This window comes from Sinohyriopsis cumingii, chromosome 11 (assembly GCF_028554795.1).
Source record: "Sinohyriopsis cumingii isolate HCF-2022 chromosome 11, ASM2855479v2, whole genome shotgun sequence".
In the NCBI taxonomy this organism is placed as follows: domain Eukaryota; kingdom Metazoa; phylum Mollusca; class Bivalvia; order Unionida; family Unionidae; genus Sinohyriopsis; species Sinohyriopsis cumingii.
Window position 1 is genome coordinate 23,108,638 of NC_142971.1, and position 19,760 is coordinate 23,128,397.

The window sequence follows — 19,760 nt, forward strand, 5'->3', positions numbered from 1 at the left end:
ACATATACCACGCATGAATATCTCACCTATTTATATTTATAAATTCAATAGTTGTTTTGGAGAGATTCTTTGAAGAAAATAATGCTGATGTACTCCCTTGTGCTCGAAAAAAAGCATGTTTTAAAGAGGGAAAACCTCCGATTAAAACACAAATTGAACAAAATAATTTTGAATGTTTTATTTAAGTTTAAATCAAAACTGGATTCTATTTTTTTTAAAAAACAATTTCCATATACTTTATGCAAAATGTACCAAAATAAGTTTTGCGCTCGATCTTATATATGAGTTTACAAAAAGCCAACACCCTCACCTCTTTGTGGTTGAATGCTCATTAAAAGCCCCCCTTACTTTTATACTACAGTCCCACTCTCATGCAAGTAACACATGTGCAACACGCATTCCTACCTGTTTTGTACGAAGCATTCAGTGTAACAGAATAACCGACAATCCCGGCTGCATCTTCCAGCTTCACTTTGACGCAAACAATTCCAATAGTCTCTCCAAGGGAAATATTCGTCGTGCTACCCATGACTGTTATATTCTGCAACACAGATACAGTCCATCCAGGATAAAGCGAAAATAAGGCAACTAGGAGAATTGTATCATTTATTATTTTTTTCATGATAAACGGGCGTTGCTTTTCTGAAAGGCAGCATACAGAAATCAACAACACAATCGAACATTATTGTAAGATATGATAAATTTTAATCAAAATCATAAACTTTTCAGTTGTGCAATATTATAATTGTAATAAAACTGATAAGTTGAATAAAACGCTTTAACACTTTTAACTAGATAAAAGGTTTAAAGGCAGTTAACCTGTAAACACATTTTCGCAAATTAGTACCTACCGCCTTTGGTCAAGTAAATGAATTCATTGTCGACAGCGGACTTAGATACAAATCTCTACGATGTCAGATTTAATTTTTTCCAGCAATAGTGACACAAAGAGTGATTTCGTTTCTTCGTCCTCTGAGTAACTGCTACGATGATTCATTATAATTTAAATGTTGATGTAATAGAAACAGGCAAAATTTATCTCAGTTCAGACAGTTTTTGCTTTTAACATTAATGCAAAATAAATAGCGCTCATTGATAGAAATCGTTGTGCGTAAACAATATAGTCAAAGTTGGACTACTATTGACGTTTAAAAGCAGATTATACTTTTTGTTTTACAAACTATAAATCAAAGAACGTCCATCCGAATAAACATAAGATTTTACAAAGGCAAAATAATTTTTCAACACAGAATGTCCAATACGTGTGACGTCACTTTGTTTGGTACGGTACACAGTGCCGGTTTGAGTTGTCATACAGCACACGATCCATGTTTACACTAAAATGTCTTTCACAACTAAACATAACATTGCTGAAATATTCATATGAATGGAGAATTAATAGATGCAGAAATTCCCATATCTACTGTAATGTATTTGTGACCGGATATTTGCAGTATTTGATTTGGAATAGTAGACTGTACAGAAGACGTAAACAAATTTCTTTGTAATTCGGAATTGCATCACCGCGTAAATATGCTGTTTTTGGATAAAGTTCTGCCGGTTGGGTGACCAGTTTATATCCACATTCTTCTATGAACAAAGTTGAGTTTATTTACTTTTGTAAGTTAACATTTAAACCACGCTTGTATATAGGATGCATTTTATATTACAGATATACCGCCCCCTTCCACCCCCACCCCACACAGTCGCTATCAACTGACCAATGTCCTTAGTTTATTTCTTGTTGTTGTTGTCTTGGGGTTTACGCCATTTTTCATATGATGACATTGGTATACGTGGCATAACAAACCGTTGTGGGTTAAATTAGCCATATTCAGACAGGCAAGATCATTTCCCCCCAATTCCACATCGTGACTCGAGTCGAAAAAGGGCCGCCAAAATATTCATTGAAAGCATAGCGAATTCCAGAAGATGCGATTAAAAGGTCTTATGTCACGTGTTTAGGCTAAAAGAAACCGTAACACAAGAAAGAGTAAAACAACAAGCTTTTCTCTGAAAAAATTCTGTAAAAAATAATATGAACTTACGGTTTTATGGAATCAAATCCAAAATAATCCAAGAATAATCAAAGAATAAAATGTGAGTAGTCCTAATAACAAAATGTTCTATTGATTTCAAGTTCGAATCCCGACGAAGAAACCAAGATGGAAGACGATGACGTATGCTGCAATCTGTAGTGTTGAAGTCAACAGTTCCTTGTAGAAACAAGAATTATCACTCCGGTTTCTGATAGCTGAATGAATTTATAAAAAAAATGTCCTTGTTCAACAACTTTACATGAGCACACGTATTTTCCAAAGAAAAAATAACATAATTAATCCTTTTGAATCCAAGTAATTTGAAATAATTCCAATCCAAGTAATCTGAAATAACTCCAAACAGCACACCATACAACTTCCAGTGTAATAGCCCAGTTTCTACTGAGAATAATTTTCCAAAACAGAGGTTATATCGTCTTCTAAACGTAAATAGGGGGTTACATGATCATGTTCTGGAAGCTTATATAATTTATGTACTTGTTAAACGTCACGTACACCCAGTGTGACCCTGACGAAAACCAATCATTTTACTCTAAGAAATAAAAAAATTGAAAGTTTTTTTTACATCTTGAATACGAAGTCCCATCGTGACCTTGACAACAACCAATCATTTTAAAATAAAAATAGAACTTGGTTACGTGGTTGCTACAAATTTGGAATCAAGGTCAGGATTTAGATCAATACCTGGTGTTTATAAACTAAGAGTCAAGGTCAAACTATTTTCTGAAAAAAAGTATCATCTCTAGTGAATAAATTTACATTACAATATCATGTAATGAAAAGAATTTTTTTAAACTGACAAACAATTAAATTGAAATAAATATGTATTAAATCAGATATAGTTAAATCAAATATACATAACAAAGGTTTTCCCACGATACTCGCAGCCAATCAGTAAAGAGAATACAACACAATACTTTCATGGGCGTATTTGGACCCGTCAGAATCACATAAAGTGACATGTAACACGTTATGATATCAAAATTATTAAACTGTGCATACAATAAGAAAAATGTACCGACTATGTGATAATTATAGGTTACTGCATTTGTATGGGGAAATATGAACGAGTTTTTCGAATGGAAATACTGCACGACCTCAGGAGTGCAGTATATCCATCCGACCAAACTAGTTCATATTATCCCATACAAATACAGTAATCTTTTCATTATATGATAATTTTTATTCTACCTAAGGCTTAATTATATAAACAAAATACACTACAAGAAACAACGTAAATGAATGTATGCCGTATTCCAAACTAAATGTAGAAGCGCATATTTATTATTACACAACAACTTTATTACTGCGCACATAACACGGCCCAGATAAGTTTGAACTTAGTCGCGCGCTCGACATAACTTTCGAAAGTAAATGGTGTGTCTAGTTAAAATTGAAATTTGGAGTCATATTGTGAATGAATGCACATTGCAACAACTTTTCCATTTGATCTGGAACGAATAAACTTTGGGTTTTGTTTTTGATTATACGAAATTTCGTGATTATGGACTGGGTTTATATGTGACAATTCTACATGAAATACATCAGATTGAAGAAGCGAGGGAGAAGCGTGCTGACATCTGCAAATGTGTTTCTGTTTCTGTCATTGAATTTCTGAAATCATTGTGTGGGAAAATATGAAATCTTTCAATTGCAATTATCAAACAGACGCTATGGAATTTAATGCTTATTTCATATGAAGTGCAGTAAGGAAGATGTAATTGCACTTATCATCGAAATTACGGTACAATTTCGAAATGTGTAATCCAGATTGAGAACCTATGACATGGCTCATGTAATTCGGATTTGCAGAACTAAGAAAGTACATTTTGAGGAAATTCAGGATGTAAAACTGTAGGTACATGTATATTTGTTTGCCATTCTTATCGCCATTCTTGTCATTTGTATGTTATTTGTAAGGACCCTTTCTTGCGTCTGTTGTATACCTAGCCTAAATCCGAAACATTGTATCAAAAAAGTTAACGCGGAATGTCCCAAAGCAGCCGGTATGTCATACATATTTCTTAGACCGTTTCAGTTTAGGAGGGAAACAATGACTACGTTCATATAAATACATATAAAATTGTAGTACCCAAGCACTCAATGGCAGCATATGTGGAAAACCAATAACAGAAACATGTTCTCTGATTTGCTGTGCTGTGGTTTCTGTACACTTTTTTTGTTTTGTTTTTTTTTACAATGAATTGCAAATTGACCGGTAGCCTTTACTAAACACACATCACAGTGTCATTGTCACTTACTATACTGTTGATGTCGGGTAGCCAAAGACTATGTAAAGATGACTTACGATGGTCGTAATGTAGAACTCCTCTGTGTAGTCGTTACATGCCGCTAGTTTGTGGGACAGTACCAGTGTTAGATTGGATCCAACAGTTACACTGATGGGAAGAGTGATGGAACCGTACCGAAAGTAGAAAGGACTTCCCAAATTAAACTGGAAAAGACAGAATGATTGTGATTAAAAAAGTGTTACGGCCTTAACCGCGCGATTAAATAAAAAAGTAATCATGCAGTCAAAACAAGAGGCCCAAGTCGGGCTGAGATCGCTCACTGATCTGACGTCGCCTTAATTGATCAATTAAATTAGTTATCCAGGCATTTTGGTTTAGTATAATTATTTTTATCACATTTTGTCAAAATGTCTGAGTAGGTTTTGAGAAGACTTTACTTCTATTTTGTAGGAAAGGTGGCAATATTTAGATGCGGACTGGCATAATTTGTATTCATCAAGCCCTAATTCGAACATGCTTTTATGCTAATTTGTTAGACTTTTGTCCAGTTACTGTGACTGAAAGAAGATAAAGATAATTTTTGCATAATACCATTTAACTCTAAACTACGTACCATGGCCAAAGTACTTGGAGTGTTTTCACTTAAGTCATGGAAGAGTCCTATTGTTTTGGGGTCTACACATCAAAGAACAAGGCCCTTGTGGCTGCAATAAATATGGGATTTGCAGAATAAAGTTTTTTTCCCTAGAGCAAGTTCCTTGATTAAACGCTGTGGCTGGCTTGCACTTATTAGGGAGTGAAATGCTTAAAGGTCACGGTCATAGTAAGTATATTAAGGGAAAAAAGGTTTCTCCATAGCTTGTATTTATGGGTTACTGCATTTGTATGGGAAAATATGAACGAGATTTTTGGATGGAATACTGCACGATCTTGGGAGTGAAGTATATCCTTCCGCAAAACGAGTTCATATTTTCCCATACAAATGCAGTAACCTTTTTTTATATGCTCATTTTTTTATTCTACCTAAGGCCAAATTATATAAACAAAATACACTACAAGAAACAACGTAAATGAATGTATGCCGTATTCCAAACTAAATACACATGCGCATATTTATCATTACACAACAACTTTATTACTGCGCATGTAACTCCGCCCAGATAAATTTGAACTTAGTCGCGCGCTGGACGTAACTTTGGAAAGAAAAAGGCGTGTCTAGTTAAAATTGAAATTTGGAGTCATATTGTGAATGAATGCACATTGCAACAACTTTTCCATTTGATCTGGAATGAATAGATTTTGGTATTTTTCTCGATTCTAGGAAATTTCGTGATTATGGACTGGATTTGTATGTGACAATTCCACATGAAATACATGGGATTGAAGAAGCTAGGGAGAAGCGTGTTGAAGGATGTAATTACACTTATCATCGAAATTACGGTACAATTTCGAAATGTGTAATCCAGATTGAGAACCTACGACATGGCTCATGTAATTCGGATTTGCAGAACTAAGAAAGTACATTTTGAGGAAATTCAGGGTGTAAAACTGTAAGTATATTTGTTTGCCATTCTTATCACCAGCTAAAGGAGACAGTATATGACTTGTCACCTGTATGTTATTTGTAAGGACCTTATCTTGCGTCTGTTATATACTTTAGCTAGCCTAAATCCGAAACATTGTATCAACGCGGAATGTGCTAAAGCAGCTGCTATGTGGTAGTCCACGAAACGTCTGTTTGAGTTCATTCAGAAACAAATTTAAACAACCACAACGTAAAGCGCCTCTACGCGAGTGTACATGATTTGTTTACAAATCAAAAGTGCTGGCGTCTGCGTCCATTGTTTGTTTACTGTAGAAAGTAGTTTCTTTATGCACGTGAATGCTATATGTGTATTGGCGCGTGGGTTCAATATCGGGTAATACTGCACGATTCTGACAATGTAAAGTTAACGGGAGAAAAAATGAGCATATAATAAAGTTAAAGACTGCATACGTGGACCATGCTACAAGTCAATGAGACCCGCTGGTCAATAATCTCCAGAGTCAACAGTACCTTACCAGTACCTACACAGAGGATTACTAACATGGGGCATGCGTATAATATGCCGTCGAGGTGCTATTTTTATTAACTGCGGAGATATCTGGTGTCGGGTTGGTGTCATACGATAAAACTTAAAAGAACGTTGTGCCATGGTCCGATCTTAATTTACTCAAGTTCTTTGTGTGGCTGTTTTGATTAGTGAAGGGGTGGGGATGAGAAATGTTTAAAGATTTTCACTTTAGTTTACTTTTAGTCCTTCTTTTCCCCTTTTCTATTTTGTAACGGAGGCCATATAGAAAAAATAAACTTCAAAGGCATTGACTCTGTAATACTTTCTGTAAAAATATAAGTAAAGGATGACAACTGTACACGCCAGACGTAAGGCAATACCATTAGCTCACTTGCCATAACGTCTGGACAAGCCCCGTCCCCGTTAAACAAAATAAAACAAGCAAACAAACAAACAAACAAAAATATCAATAAAAAACCAAAAGCAAAACAAATATCAAAATGAAACAACAAAGAACAGGTGGAAATAGTTTATTCTGCATATTTCGTATTCTCTTTTCAGAAACTACCAATGTATAAATGAAACAAATAATCCCCTCCCCCTCCCAGTAACGCACATCATTACCGGACTTACCTGCATGGGCGGTAGGGCGGACAAGGGAAACAATGTATGCCATTTCCAGATCGCAGCAGGGCATATTTGTAACAATTCTAGTGAAATATATTAGGGATCAATCTCAACGAGGAAACTGCCAGTAGCTACTAACAGAGACCTCTCGAATGATTCGACCTTTAAGGTGCATAACAATCAAGAACTGATAATATAGCCTTCTGGATTGATTTGATCTTTAATGTGCGTAAGGTTACATAGGATATAAGTAGGATATAAGTAGTGAAGTGGGGAGGTGTAGGCTCAAGGGGAATTAGCATTAAAAAACACCTTGGGGTAATCTAGCCTCAATGGGAAATTTAACATTACGGAAAACCGTGGGGTAATCTAGCCTCAAGGGACTTTAACATGGGAAAAAATCTTGGGCAAGTTGAGCCTCAAGGGAAATTTAACATGGGAAAAATAATCTTGGACCTGTTGAGTCTCAAGGGAAAATGGAACAGGGTCGGGACCCTATTTTAATAAGGTCCCGACCTGATGGGTCTATGGAAAGGGAACAGGGGAGAGGGATAAAACACACACACACACACACACACACACACACACACACACACACACACATGAAATAAAAAATGGGTAGGCAATTGAAAGTCTATCTCTTTTCGAGAGATAGGAGTGGCCCTGAAAAGGGCCTTTGGTTTTCTTCTTCTAACTCCTTAACTTCTTTATCCATCCCCTTGTCTTTGCCAAAATGCCCTTCTTCTTTCTCTTTTCATTTTCCGGTATCCAGTCCGGGTGACCCATGGCTCGGAACTTGTTCTGGATTTTCATCCAGTTAACGTTCAGTTTCTCTAGTTCTTCCTTTTTCTTTCTATTTTCTTCTTCTTTCCTCTCTTTTCTCCACCTCTCCTTTATTTTCTTCACTTCTTCATCTATCACCTTTCTCATCTGTTCTTCCCCTTTTTGCAATTGTTCAAGACCCTTTTTGACAAAGGGCCACTCTGACCTTTGTTCTATCTCTTCCAAAAACCTTCTTACTTCTTGTACCTTCTCCATAGCCTCTTTTATTGTCTCCACTCTGACATGGGGGGATTTATCAGCCGTCTCAATCTCTTCACTTCTTCTTCAATTAATCCCTCTATCATCTCCCTGGCTAATTTTAGTTCGTTCACGTAGTGCAGACTTGTTCTTAACCTCCAATATCTTTCAATCCTTTCAACTCCATATTCCCCATCCACCATCCAAAAATAAACATTCCTTAAATTGTTAAACAATTGGGACATTTCCATCTTCGTTTTGTTTATTCCGTGGAATGGTGCGAATAACGAACACTGAGGGGTCTTATAGTTAAAGTGCGGACGTGAAGGAAAACATCCACCTAAGACAAAATTTATATTACCTAGATCACAACTTAAAACGCACCGACGTGAAGGAAAACATCCCTTACTTTTCTCATCTCATATTATCTACTATCCACATACGCGAAGCAACAATAAACAAATCCATAATCTACTATCCACACAAACGTACGTGAGCGCTTACAAAACCCCAAAATATACCATTCACACAAACCTACTTCATCACTTACAAACACAAATACATACACTCACACTAGGAAAAAAGAGTCAGTGCTTATATTCACACTACTCTATATACACACATTGGCAAATGGATTACTATTTCTTTTCTAAAGGTTTGGGTAGCCCTGAAAAGGGCTGTCCTTTTGTTTTTAAGAACTCCAGGGCACCTGGTTAATGATTTCACCTTCCAGGTCTGGCACCACACACACATCTCTGACTCCAGTCTCCTTTCACTCTTCTTTTGACTGGGAGCGCAGAGGGGGGATGATTGGCTTCAGCACCCCAATCCTCTGTCTCTGGAATATTGTACGACATCCTCTCTCCTATTTTCTTTTCCTCCTCTTCCCTCTGTCTTCTCTCCTCCTCTTCCTTCTTTATTCTTCCCTCTTCTACTATGGCCTCCGCTGCCAGTTCATTTAACAGGCGCCTGGCATATTCCAGATGTATCTGGAGTTCAAGAAGTTTGCTTATTCTGGTATTCATTGTCTTGTTAACGAATGAACAGGGTAGCTAGACTGCCAAGCGATTTTCAATTTATAGTTAAAGCGCGGACGTGAAGGAAAACATCCCCCTAAGACCCAAAAGTTATATTACCTAGATCATGACCAAACAACGCGCGGACCTAAAAGAAACACTCACTCACCTTTTTACTACCCATTACTATTTTAAAAAATTTTCATTTAAAAATAATATACTATTCACATACGCGAAGCACAATAAACAAACCCCAAACCTACTATTCCCACACGTCAAATATCAAAAAACATTATCATTATCTACTATTGACACAAACGTACGTGAGTGCTTACAAACACAAACACATACAATCACACCAGAAAAGAGTCAGAGTTTATATTCACACTACTCTACATACACACATTGGCAAATCGATTGTTATTTCTTTTCTAGAGTATTGGGTAGCCCTGAAAAGGGCTGGGGTTTTTTTGTGTGCGAAGTTGAAGCTAGGGCGATCTTTTAGTTTCTAAGAATGCGACGTCCTCTCACGATAGACTTTCTGACGATAGGTCTGCTTCTTCGGAAAGAGAAGAACTCTTTGGTGTCGATACGACAATTGACAAAGCCTCTCTCATGTTCAGGTTGCTGCTGATGCTGTTGCTGCTCTCTCTGTTGTTTCTGAAGTCTGTACTTCTCTGTCCATTCTTCTTTCTACCTGTTCACTTCTTCTTTGAAGAGCTCTTCTATCAGGTCTTCAGTGACTTTTAACATTCTCACATTCTCTATCTCTTCTGGCTTCGGCATCAGACTGTGTCTGACCCTATGCAAATTCACGTAGGCTTCGTTTAGCTTAGCTAGTCTGGAGTACATCTTCGTAGGAGGATGAGTCGACAATGGATGGTTAGACTGGACAATGGATGGTTAGACTGGAGGCTACCCCGGTTTAAAAGTCAAAACGCGGACGTGAAGGAAAACATCCCTATACGGTTTTCGAGCCGGAACGTTCAATGAGTGTCATGAGAGGGATAGTAAGAAGTTAAAGAGCATGAATTAAAACTCTTATAGCCAAACAAACGACAAAGGCATTTTTTCAAAACACAACATTTTTTATTCAAAATCACTTAACACTAACAAACAAAAATAACATTTCTAACAATAATCTAACAATATAACATCAAACATTTTTTTTCAAATACCAAACATTTTTTTAACTCACACATTATTTTGGACAGGGTTGACAACGTTGTGAATGAAATTGTGATTTCCACTATTGGAAGTCATTAGGCCATTCATGGACACTACGTTTCCTAGCTTGAGACAAAAGACCAGTATAATGGTCACAAAACCATCGATCTACTTTCACATCGTTTCTAGAAGAAGAACGAGGATCAAACTGATTCACTAAATGTTCAAAGGAATAGCCCTGACTGCGATGATGCAGAAAATACACGCAGTACTGTCCACACACCAAGGAATCTGTGCCTTGTAATTTCACATTATTGAAGCGGGTGGTCTGAGCATTTCTTCTCATAAAGTTAATGATATCGTCTTCCAAAGGAGGCAATCCATACGAATCGAAATATTCCACACATCCTTCTTGAGGAAAGTAGACGGCTACCCAGTGGTTTCTTGGGAGATGACTGTCGTCCGTGTTGATCACATAAGCTTGATGGTCTTGAGGCTTGCGATGAGGGAGTTCATCTTTAGCACAGACGACAAGATTCCAAGGAGCCGTGTACAAGCTGTGGTTCAAAAGGTAATAAAGTTCCCAGGTATCCATGTTTTTTCTTCTTCTTCTTCACAGGTAATAATAAGTGATCAATTCAATCCTAACTTTTTGCTTGAAAATGTCTGACAAGTAAAAGGCGTTTAGCTTCGTCTCCCCACTCTGATTCAGGACAGCTTCGATACGTCGAATCTCTTGAGTGGTTAATGGTGGACAAGAATGTTCACGCAAGTCTTTATACCACTGGTGCAACACGACTTCGTCCGCGATGAGACTCCAAGCTACGTCCAGATACTCGTCCAATATTTCTTCTTGACTCAGCATCAGGCATTTATCGTGTTGAATTTGACTGGGATGATCGTTTTGACATCCATAGCAATCTTTCTTGATTAATTCCGTCATTTTTTCGACCAAGTGTTTGGCAAAACAGGAGACTAAATGGGCTTCTTGTTCTGGCCATCTCGACTTCATCATGATAACTTCTTCTTCCACAGTCTCCTCACATTCCATTTTCAAAGTTTCTCCACTAGGTAAAGAGGGATAACAGTCTTCCATGGCTTCTAATAGTCTAGAATGACTTCTCTCAAACTGTTGATTTTTATCGTATTATCGAATTCGGCATACAGGATGACGTTCACCGTGTTAAGTGGGGGTATAGGTTCTGCAAACTGAAGTTCCACACGAATCTGGCCGGATTTTATAGGGTGGAAATGTCCCTCGTCGCTGCCTTGATCTGGAGTGAAATCAAAAGCCCACAAAGCATAGCCTCCTGCATAATCGTCGCACGAAATACCGTGACTGGTGTTGGTTCCTAACTGACCGGTAGCTTCGTACAGGGACAAGTACGACCTCAAGTAATTCTTCGCGGCACCAAAGTTAGGCTCAAAGGTCGGGTACACAAGGTCTTGCCATCGCGACTGACTTCAATCTTGGACACATTGTAATGTTGAAACTCAAAAGGATTTTCGTGGTAGGTTCCGTTGAAGGCTGAATTCTTGACGATACCAATGATCAAACGTTTGGGTAACTGTCCTTGGAACAGATGATCTTCGATCATGGATCGTTGTCCAGCAGGAATGGTGAACGTTTTCACTTCCACGCGACGTATCGGATACTTGGCAGTCGTTCTGCTCAACGTCTGACTGATGTCGTTTCCCACTTTAGGTAACACTTCCACACGACGCACGTAGAGTTTGGCTTCTTCGATTTTGGTTTTGTAAGTGGCATCAGCAGCAGCCATCAAATGGAAAGCGGCACTGCTACGATTCAGTTTCAGGCGGATATCCACCCCGTTCAGCAAATACTTTTCTTGCAACCACATGTCCAAATGCAATCGATCCATCAGTTCTAAACTACGACTTAGATGAATTTTCGTTCGTCGTTCTACAAATCCCGTTGTATTTTGAGTATCCCCAGCAACTGTAATGCTGTTGAACTTAGTCGCTTTGTCAGGTTTCCATACCACGCAAGCATCCAGATGAGTGTTCTTGGCTTCTTTTCCGTACGTCAAGAGATTTTCCAGGTACGCTCGGTAAGGGTAAGTATCTATGCTGCTGCTGACCAGTTTGTTATTCAAGTACAAGTCCACTTCGCTAAATAAGGAATGCATGAAATTATTGACGGAAGCTACTACATCATCATTGTCTATGTTAGTGTTGGGTGGTTCGATCACTTTCACTTTCAAATACAGGTAACTGCTATTAAGATCGATGTAATCTTCTGGTTGTCCTTTGATTTCAAACTCGATGGGAGCGGAATCCGTCAAAGAGGAGACGGGATGAAATTCCACCCACTGGGAATCTTGCATCGTCATCATGGTGGGGGGCATGGCAAACAGTTCCAGTTCCGACTTGGAACAGGCGCAAGACTCTCGGTGCATCATTTTTTCTGTGTCTCAATAATTGAAAACGTCTAAGTCTCGAACGGTTCTTCTTTTCTTTGTCTTTCTAGCTTTAGAAGTGTGAAGTCTGGTGAAAGGGTGTTTTTTTTTCGTCGTCTCTTTCTGCCTTGTCCTTGCTGAATGCCTGACTCGGTAGCGTGCAGGACATTTATAGGTGTTTCTCGTCGGCCCAAAAGGTCTTGACCCGTTTGCATCAAGACATTTTTGCCTGCCCTCAAGAAGGCTTCTTTAGGGTTTTGTTTGTCGATGATGACATTTTGGAGAAATTCTTTGCCTTGTGTCAGTGCGACATCTTTCAAAGCATGCAATCCGCGTGTCACCATCGGTTTCAAGACTGGGGCTACCGAACGAAAGGCCGACTTTAACATATCTCCTAAACCGTGTCCTCGCTGTCAAGCAACCCCTTGGTACACTGGATACATGACTTACAACTCGTGAGAGAACCGTTTTCGAAAATGGAGTTTCACCGTGACTTTTCCTTTGGTGAACGTAATATTTTGTCCCAGATCTCCTTTTATAGCAATGTTGACCGTGTCCAAATAAGACTTACTGACAGGCAAATAGTGAGGATGTACGAATTCGCGGTGAACGTGGTAAGTGTTTCCACCTTCCTCGTCAGCGTTCGTGGCAGAATCCACTTTGAAAGGAATGACACGCAGTAACGGCACAGAGGTGTGTCCCACCACGTTGTACTCCACCACATCGGAGTTCACAAAGATCAAATTCAGTCCTTGGTTCAGTTCTACCGGGGCACGAAATAACTTGCTAAAAGACTCGTTGTCGTAAATGATTGGTAATTCGTTTTTCTCGATCATGCCCATTCTCATGTCCATGTCTCCGCCCAACATGTCAAACGATTCAGGACAAAATAAAATGGACACGATTTTACTCCCGTCAAATTTTATCAAGAAGCGACGAGCTACTTTGTGGTATTCCATGGTGACACTTTTTTGACAGTTTCCAAAGCTTTCAGAAACACGACATTAAACCTGGAGGCTATGGTGCTCACCAAATGTTGACCAATAAAATAATAGCCTGGTGGAACGAACTAGTGATAGGTGGTGTACTTTTGATTTTGTGTGTCAAGGGTTTTTATGTTATATTTGCCATGGGTATCCAAGTACTGTTGCATTTGCTCGTCATGAACTTCCACATCAAAAAAGTTTTGATTGGGAAGGACATTGAGGACTTGGGTCGGGTGAATGATTTCTACTAAAGCCACTTCCCAATGGGCTTCGTGATCTAATTGGATGGCCTGAGGTAATTTGGTCGTGTAACAGCACAACGTGTTCTTGGGAAACACCTCCATGGAACTGTCACTGGGTAAGGTTAAGTAAAATTGGTAGTTATTGTTCATAATTCCAGAGTTCTGTGGCCGTCCGAGGGGTTACTGGACGTCAGAGGAGTGTCTCCGCCCAAAATGGGGTTGTTGTTGTTGTTGTTCGAGTGGTGACTGACACTGGCACTGGACACAAGGTTCCCGTTGTTCCCGTTGGAAGAGAATTTCAGGAAGGGATTGGGAAGCAGGTAACCGATGCAACTGCTCAATAAAATAGTCCACAATTGTTTGTCTCCTTGTTGCAAACTCAAATTGGCAATGGCTGCCCCGATGACACAATACACCACGAAGATTTGGCAGAAAAAGACGATTTGCGTTTTAGGCACACGTTCTCCACACCACACCCACAAAGGTTGTTTTTTCAAATGTTGCAGAGAAGAACTGGGTGAAGGGGTGGTAGCAGTAGTAGCTGCGTCTGTGTGAAAGGGCATGATGGTCACTTCTTTTTATAGTCGATGACTTGCGAAGCGTCGATCCAAGAATCAAAACTGGGTGGATATCCTTTCCAACGTACTTTGACTTCTTTGACACGTCGTTTTCCCACTTTACGGGCTCTGAGTTCGAGAATGCTTTCAATGTCGTACACGTCGTCTTCTTTTTTGGTGACACGTTGTAACTCGGGTAAGTAAAACGTTCCTTTGAGTACTTCTCCGTTCATGTCTTCCAATTTATAGACGGTAGGATGACGGCCATGCACTCGTCCAGTGACACGAAACAATTCGGTGGTCCAGTTAGGTAAGTAACCTTTGTCGAAAGTGCGTTTGGTTTTGCCAATGCGCACCCAATCTCCTACGTCTAACACTCCACTTTTCTTGGGGACAGCCCTCGTCGGGGACGTACCAAACAGGCGCTCAAACACCAACACTTCGTTCTCGGGAGTCACTTCTTGCGGGGCACGTCCAATGTTTCGATGGTAAGATTGGTTGTACGCTTGCACCAGGTGCGGTAGGATGTCGATGTACTTCAGATTGTGGTGATGCGTAAAATATTTCCACATGCGTTCTTTCAAAGTGCGTTGAAAATGCTCCACGATGCTGGCTTTGGTTTCGGGATTCTCGGTGGTAAAAAAATGAATGTCACGTTTCTTTAATTCTTTTTGGAACGCTTGGTTCAGAAATTCGGTGCCTTTATCCGTTTGCCATCGAAGAGGGTGACGACCACTTTGTTTCAACACTCGTTGCAGGGCTCGCACTAACTCACTGTTCGATTTGGAAGTCAAGGGTACGACCCAGGCAAATTTGGAAAATACGTCAATGACACAAAACAAATATTTGTAGCCACGATTGTAGCTGGCCAAATGAGAGACATCGGCTAAATCGGCTTGCCATTGATGATCGATGCCTTCCACTCGGACGAAATATTGGAAAACTTGCGTCGAATGGGTTTGTGTAAAGTGTAGGTAGCTTGTTCTTGTAATCATCGTTAAAGTTGAGGGATGGGAGGGATCGTAATAAATGCTGGCTAACACTTTTTCCATTTTTTGTTCGTTTGTGTGTTTGTTAATAAGACACCCACTCTTGGAGGATGCTACTCTTTTTCTCTTGGGGTATTTTCTTGGATTGCAATGCTTTGCGTGTGCGACCGGCAACAGGTGTCGCAGAGGAGGATGTCTGAACAGGGGATATCGGTTCATGTTTCACTTCTGTCTTCACCTTCTTTTTCTCTTCTGATGAAGAAGGAGTGGTCATCATCTGTTTAATCCATCCAATTCTGGAGGTAGGTGGTGTTGTTAACTTGCGTACTTTTTCTGGAGGAGTTTGAAACCCTTCTTCTTCTTCTCCTTTTTCTGTCTTGGTCACTGGTGGTGGTTGTAGAGATGATGGTGCTGGACTTTTCATCAAGGTCTTGAAATCTTTCAGAGTGTGAAGAGCTATTTCATCTGAGGCTTTTTGGTGAAAGAGTTGCAGTCGTTGCAAGAGTTGACCTTACTTTTGCGATTTTTCTGTTTCGGACAAATCTTGGCGATCCATCAAGGACTGCAATTCCTGTTGTACCTGGGACATCTCGCTCAAATTGGGATTGGGAGGTAAATGCGGGGTGCGTTGTTCTTGCCAACGATGGTATTCCATCGATCGTTTGTAAGGCACTAAAGCTAGTTTTCGTCCTTCCATGGGATGTCAGGGGTCGATTCTGAGATCTTGGGACTCCAGAGGGCCTTTTTATCTTGCTCCCACCAGTCCTCCCAACATGGTTCCCAAGACTCCTTTCAGCAATGGGCCTAACAAGAGGGGTAAAATGCCTCCACGTTGGACCAACATCTTCTGTTTTTGACGAATGGGGATTTTCTTTTGAACCATTTGGCGAAGAACGTGACGATGTTTGCCTAAGCATTGTTTCTGGTGTCTGGACAAAGGGATCGTGCCTTTCAACACGTTCAAACAACATTCGCACACGGTATCGATGACCTCTTTGGAAGCTGATTGAATGAGTTTTTTTTCGTAGGGGTGGATAAGCTTTGGACAGGACAGATAACATGTCCCCATGTTTGACTAAACGAGGAGGCAGTCTTTTCCTTTTCTTTCCTTGGGGCTGTTTAGAAGAGGGATGTTTTCTGGAGGGTTACATCTTCAGGAGCACCAAAACACTGATACCACTACTTAGTCACAGGCCTTTTTTATACTGGAACGCGTCGCCACTGGTTGTCTTTACGTCGTATCAACTTCAGGACAGGCATGACACGTCGTGCAGGGGTACGCAACGGACTAAATCGAGCCAGTTCTTGCTTGGACAAATCCAGTAAACTTTGTAACATGCCCGATCTTTCTTGGACTTTGATTTTGGGAGAAGGTACTTTGTGAGAAGCGGCCACTGCCGCTAAATTGGAGGGCCCTGTCACTGGGGAAGTTCTTGGGGTCATCAACGGAGAAGTGAATGAACCTGAGGCTACCGGAGACGAGGTTACTGCCGTTGCTGGTCGTGGTTTGCGAGTGTAAGGTTGCGTCCTGGCCGAAGTGCCTCTCTTGCGACTAGTTTTCTTCTGTGGGCTTTTCTTTTTCTGGGGACTTTTTCTTTGCTTCTTTTTCTGGGGGCTTCTTTTCTTTTTCCGGGGTGGTGTCTGGTAAGAGGAGGGACCCGCCACTGGAGAAGTTCTTGGAGACACGGGTCTCCTTGGGGACTTGGTCTTGACACCGTGGCTCTTTTTCTTCTTCTTGGAGCTTCGTTTGACTTTTTTCTTGGGGAGAAGTTTGGGGGCATTAGGATCCCATCTTAAGAGAGAGCGAATGATGACCCCTCCTAGAGTACCACTCCCTCCAGGTTTCAAAATGATTTGTTTTTTGGTTTGAGTGTCGATGCGGGGATCGGCCAGTTGGGTCAAAGCGACTTTGTTTCGATCAAAAAAGCGTTTGGTTTGATGAGGAATCTGAATGATCCATTGTAGTAATTGACGTGCCGTCACCGTGAACCATCGTAAGACTACTTTGAGACTAGCTTCTAAGACACGAGCCCGTATTTGTGGATTTTGTTCTCGCTGATGCCATACAAGGCACGAATCAATTTGACGGGAAGATGCGACTGAAGGGACGTCATGTTCAAACTGTGTGAGACAGACGAATAGTGTCTGAGGTTTTTATAGATTTTTTTGTTGAGTGAAGTTAACTCGATAACGGAGACGTGTACAGGACAGGCCCTCCATCTTGGCACCAGTGGTGAAACAAGTGGGTACGAAATCGCAAATCATCGGGGGTCGTAGGTTTCAAATCGACGAGTAAATAGGCGTGTGGCGTTTGAGTGGCATCGTCGTACGCCTGAGTCAGCCAAGGCGTTCCTAACTGTTTGGCTAAGACTTGCACTTGCGATTTATCTCGAGGGATTTTAAACAAGACCACGTAATGCGCATTGAGACTGATGATGCCATGGGCTTTACTTTGTTGAAACAAATTTTGGGTGATGTAAACGACACTGGCATTACGGTGATACCCTTTGCGCGTAAACCAGTTTAATTTCTTCGTCTTCTCCTAACATGTCGTCGAAAATGACCAAATAGGTTTGACTGGAGTCAGAGACGATGCCGTCGTCTTCTTTAGGAATGACTTCCACAAACACGATGGAATCGCCTTGACTTTCTCGCAAGAGGCTGTACGCCGATTGCCACTCTTTGTAACACCACACGATGCGTTGAGGTGGTCGATCGATCAAATGATGTTTATGTTCGATCAAACGTTTGACGAATTCGGTTTTGCATGAACCGCTAGGTCCAGCAGTGAGCATGTTAAAGGGATGGCGAAGATACAAAGCCTCCCAACTGGCACGATCTAAGTGTTCGTCGATGACTTTGACAGTGGAGGAAGAGGGAGCAGAGACAGCAGAAGTAGCCATAGTGTTAGGAATGTCACTTGTGAAAACAAACAAGACAAGAGTTTATATACTTTTTCAGAACACGTTTATTGAATGTTTTAAACATGAACACGAAAGACAAAAATACATACAAGCCAAAGGCTTAAGTACAACGATAAAAGGCACATGAAAACCATCAACGTGGAATAAAAACAAGTGTCTGTACAACATGTTTTGGGTAATGTTTTGACCAGTTCTATAGGGGGTAAGGTCACACAAGTGTCCTCCCGAAAGGGTCTTTCAGGCATGTTCAGGCATGTCCACGACAGTCCTGTCCTGGGTGACGGGTTCTTCTTCTTCTTCTGGTACCGTCACCAACACAGGTTGAAAAGTAACTTTTTTCTTTGAACAACTCTTGTGCATACTGGGCCACTTCTTGGGTCCATGCCTCAAATCCCCATTTTTTCCAGTCACGGACATCTGTCCAATGGGGGTGTAAGTCACAAGCTACCGCCACATCGTCATACACGTCTTCGGTAGCTAAAAGTTGACGAATCTTTTTTTCCCCGTAGAGGTCGAGAAGTATCCAGATGAAAACGCAAGGCTTTGAGCAAAAGGAGTCTTTCGTGACCATTTAAGGCCATTTGGGTGGTAAGTACTGTTCGTAAAGAGTCCACAAGGAATCGGCTGGTAAACGAAATCCCAGAAAACAAGTCACTAAGACACACACTATGCGTCGTCCCAAATTGAACGGATACAGTTCTTGTAATAACTGATGGTAATGATCCATGGTTTGAATATGGTTATTGAGTTCCTGCCACGGAATCTGTTCAATCACATGTGATAAAAACCTCGGCATGACAACCTGTTTTTATACTCTCTTTTTTTTCGGATGCAATACACGTACTTTCTAGCCAGACATCTTCGGTCTCCAGTAGGAAATCTAAATCTTGCATACTGTAACCTACACTTCAGAGTTCGTTTAGGAGTTTCCTCTTCCACTAAGTAGATTCCACGTAAAATATGTTGGTAATCCTTTAAATTGTCTTCCTCAATGCGTTGCTCTAGGTGAATCTCGAAGTAACCAAAATGATGAACATGTCGATCATTGGAAACCTCAAAGTGTTGAACAAGGTCTGACCACTGAAACAATTTCTGACGAATCAGCTCTTTTATACCATTCAGGTACCAGTGGTTCAAACACCGGTGACGTAACGGATGCAACTGTTCTTTACGTTTGACTTGTATTTTGACCAGCTCTCGGTAAATGCGTTCTCTCAACTCCACAGGCAAGCCCAAAATGTTCTCTTGTAAAGTATCCATAAGTATATACACTGTTTTTGGAATCCCTGGGTGGTGGCCAATAGCCTCGTTTACCTTTGTGCCTGATGTAATATCCACTCATAATCAGCCTTCTTATACTTTGGAACAAAGCATAATTTAAAAACGGATGAATAACTTTGCGTTTGCGTTTCACTTGTATTTTGATCAGTTCTCGGTAAATGCGTT

At 40.4% G+C, this 19,760-nt stretch overlaps 1 protein-coding gene across 2 annotated transcripts in view; it reads right to left on the bottom strand.

The window, feature by feature from the left end:
* LOC149787770 (uncharacterized) overlaps positions 1-19,760 on the bottom strand; it is a 96,705-nt gene that overhangs the window by 14,310 nt on the left and 62,635 nt on the right. The window contains exons 8-9 of one of the 2 annotated variants that reach the window (XM_089975663.1): positions 4,369-4,515; positions 406-541 (exon numbers count right to left, since the gene is read on the bottom strand). In XM_089975663.1, the coding sequence (XP_089831789.1) occupies positions 406-541; positions 4,369-4,515 (283 nt within the window). The remainder of the gene's footprint in view (positions 1-405; positions 542-4,368; positions 4,516-19,760) is intronic. The other variant, XM_089975664.1, reaches the window with a different exon arrangement.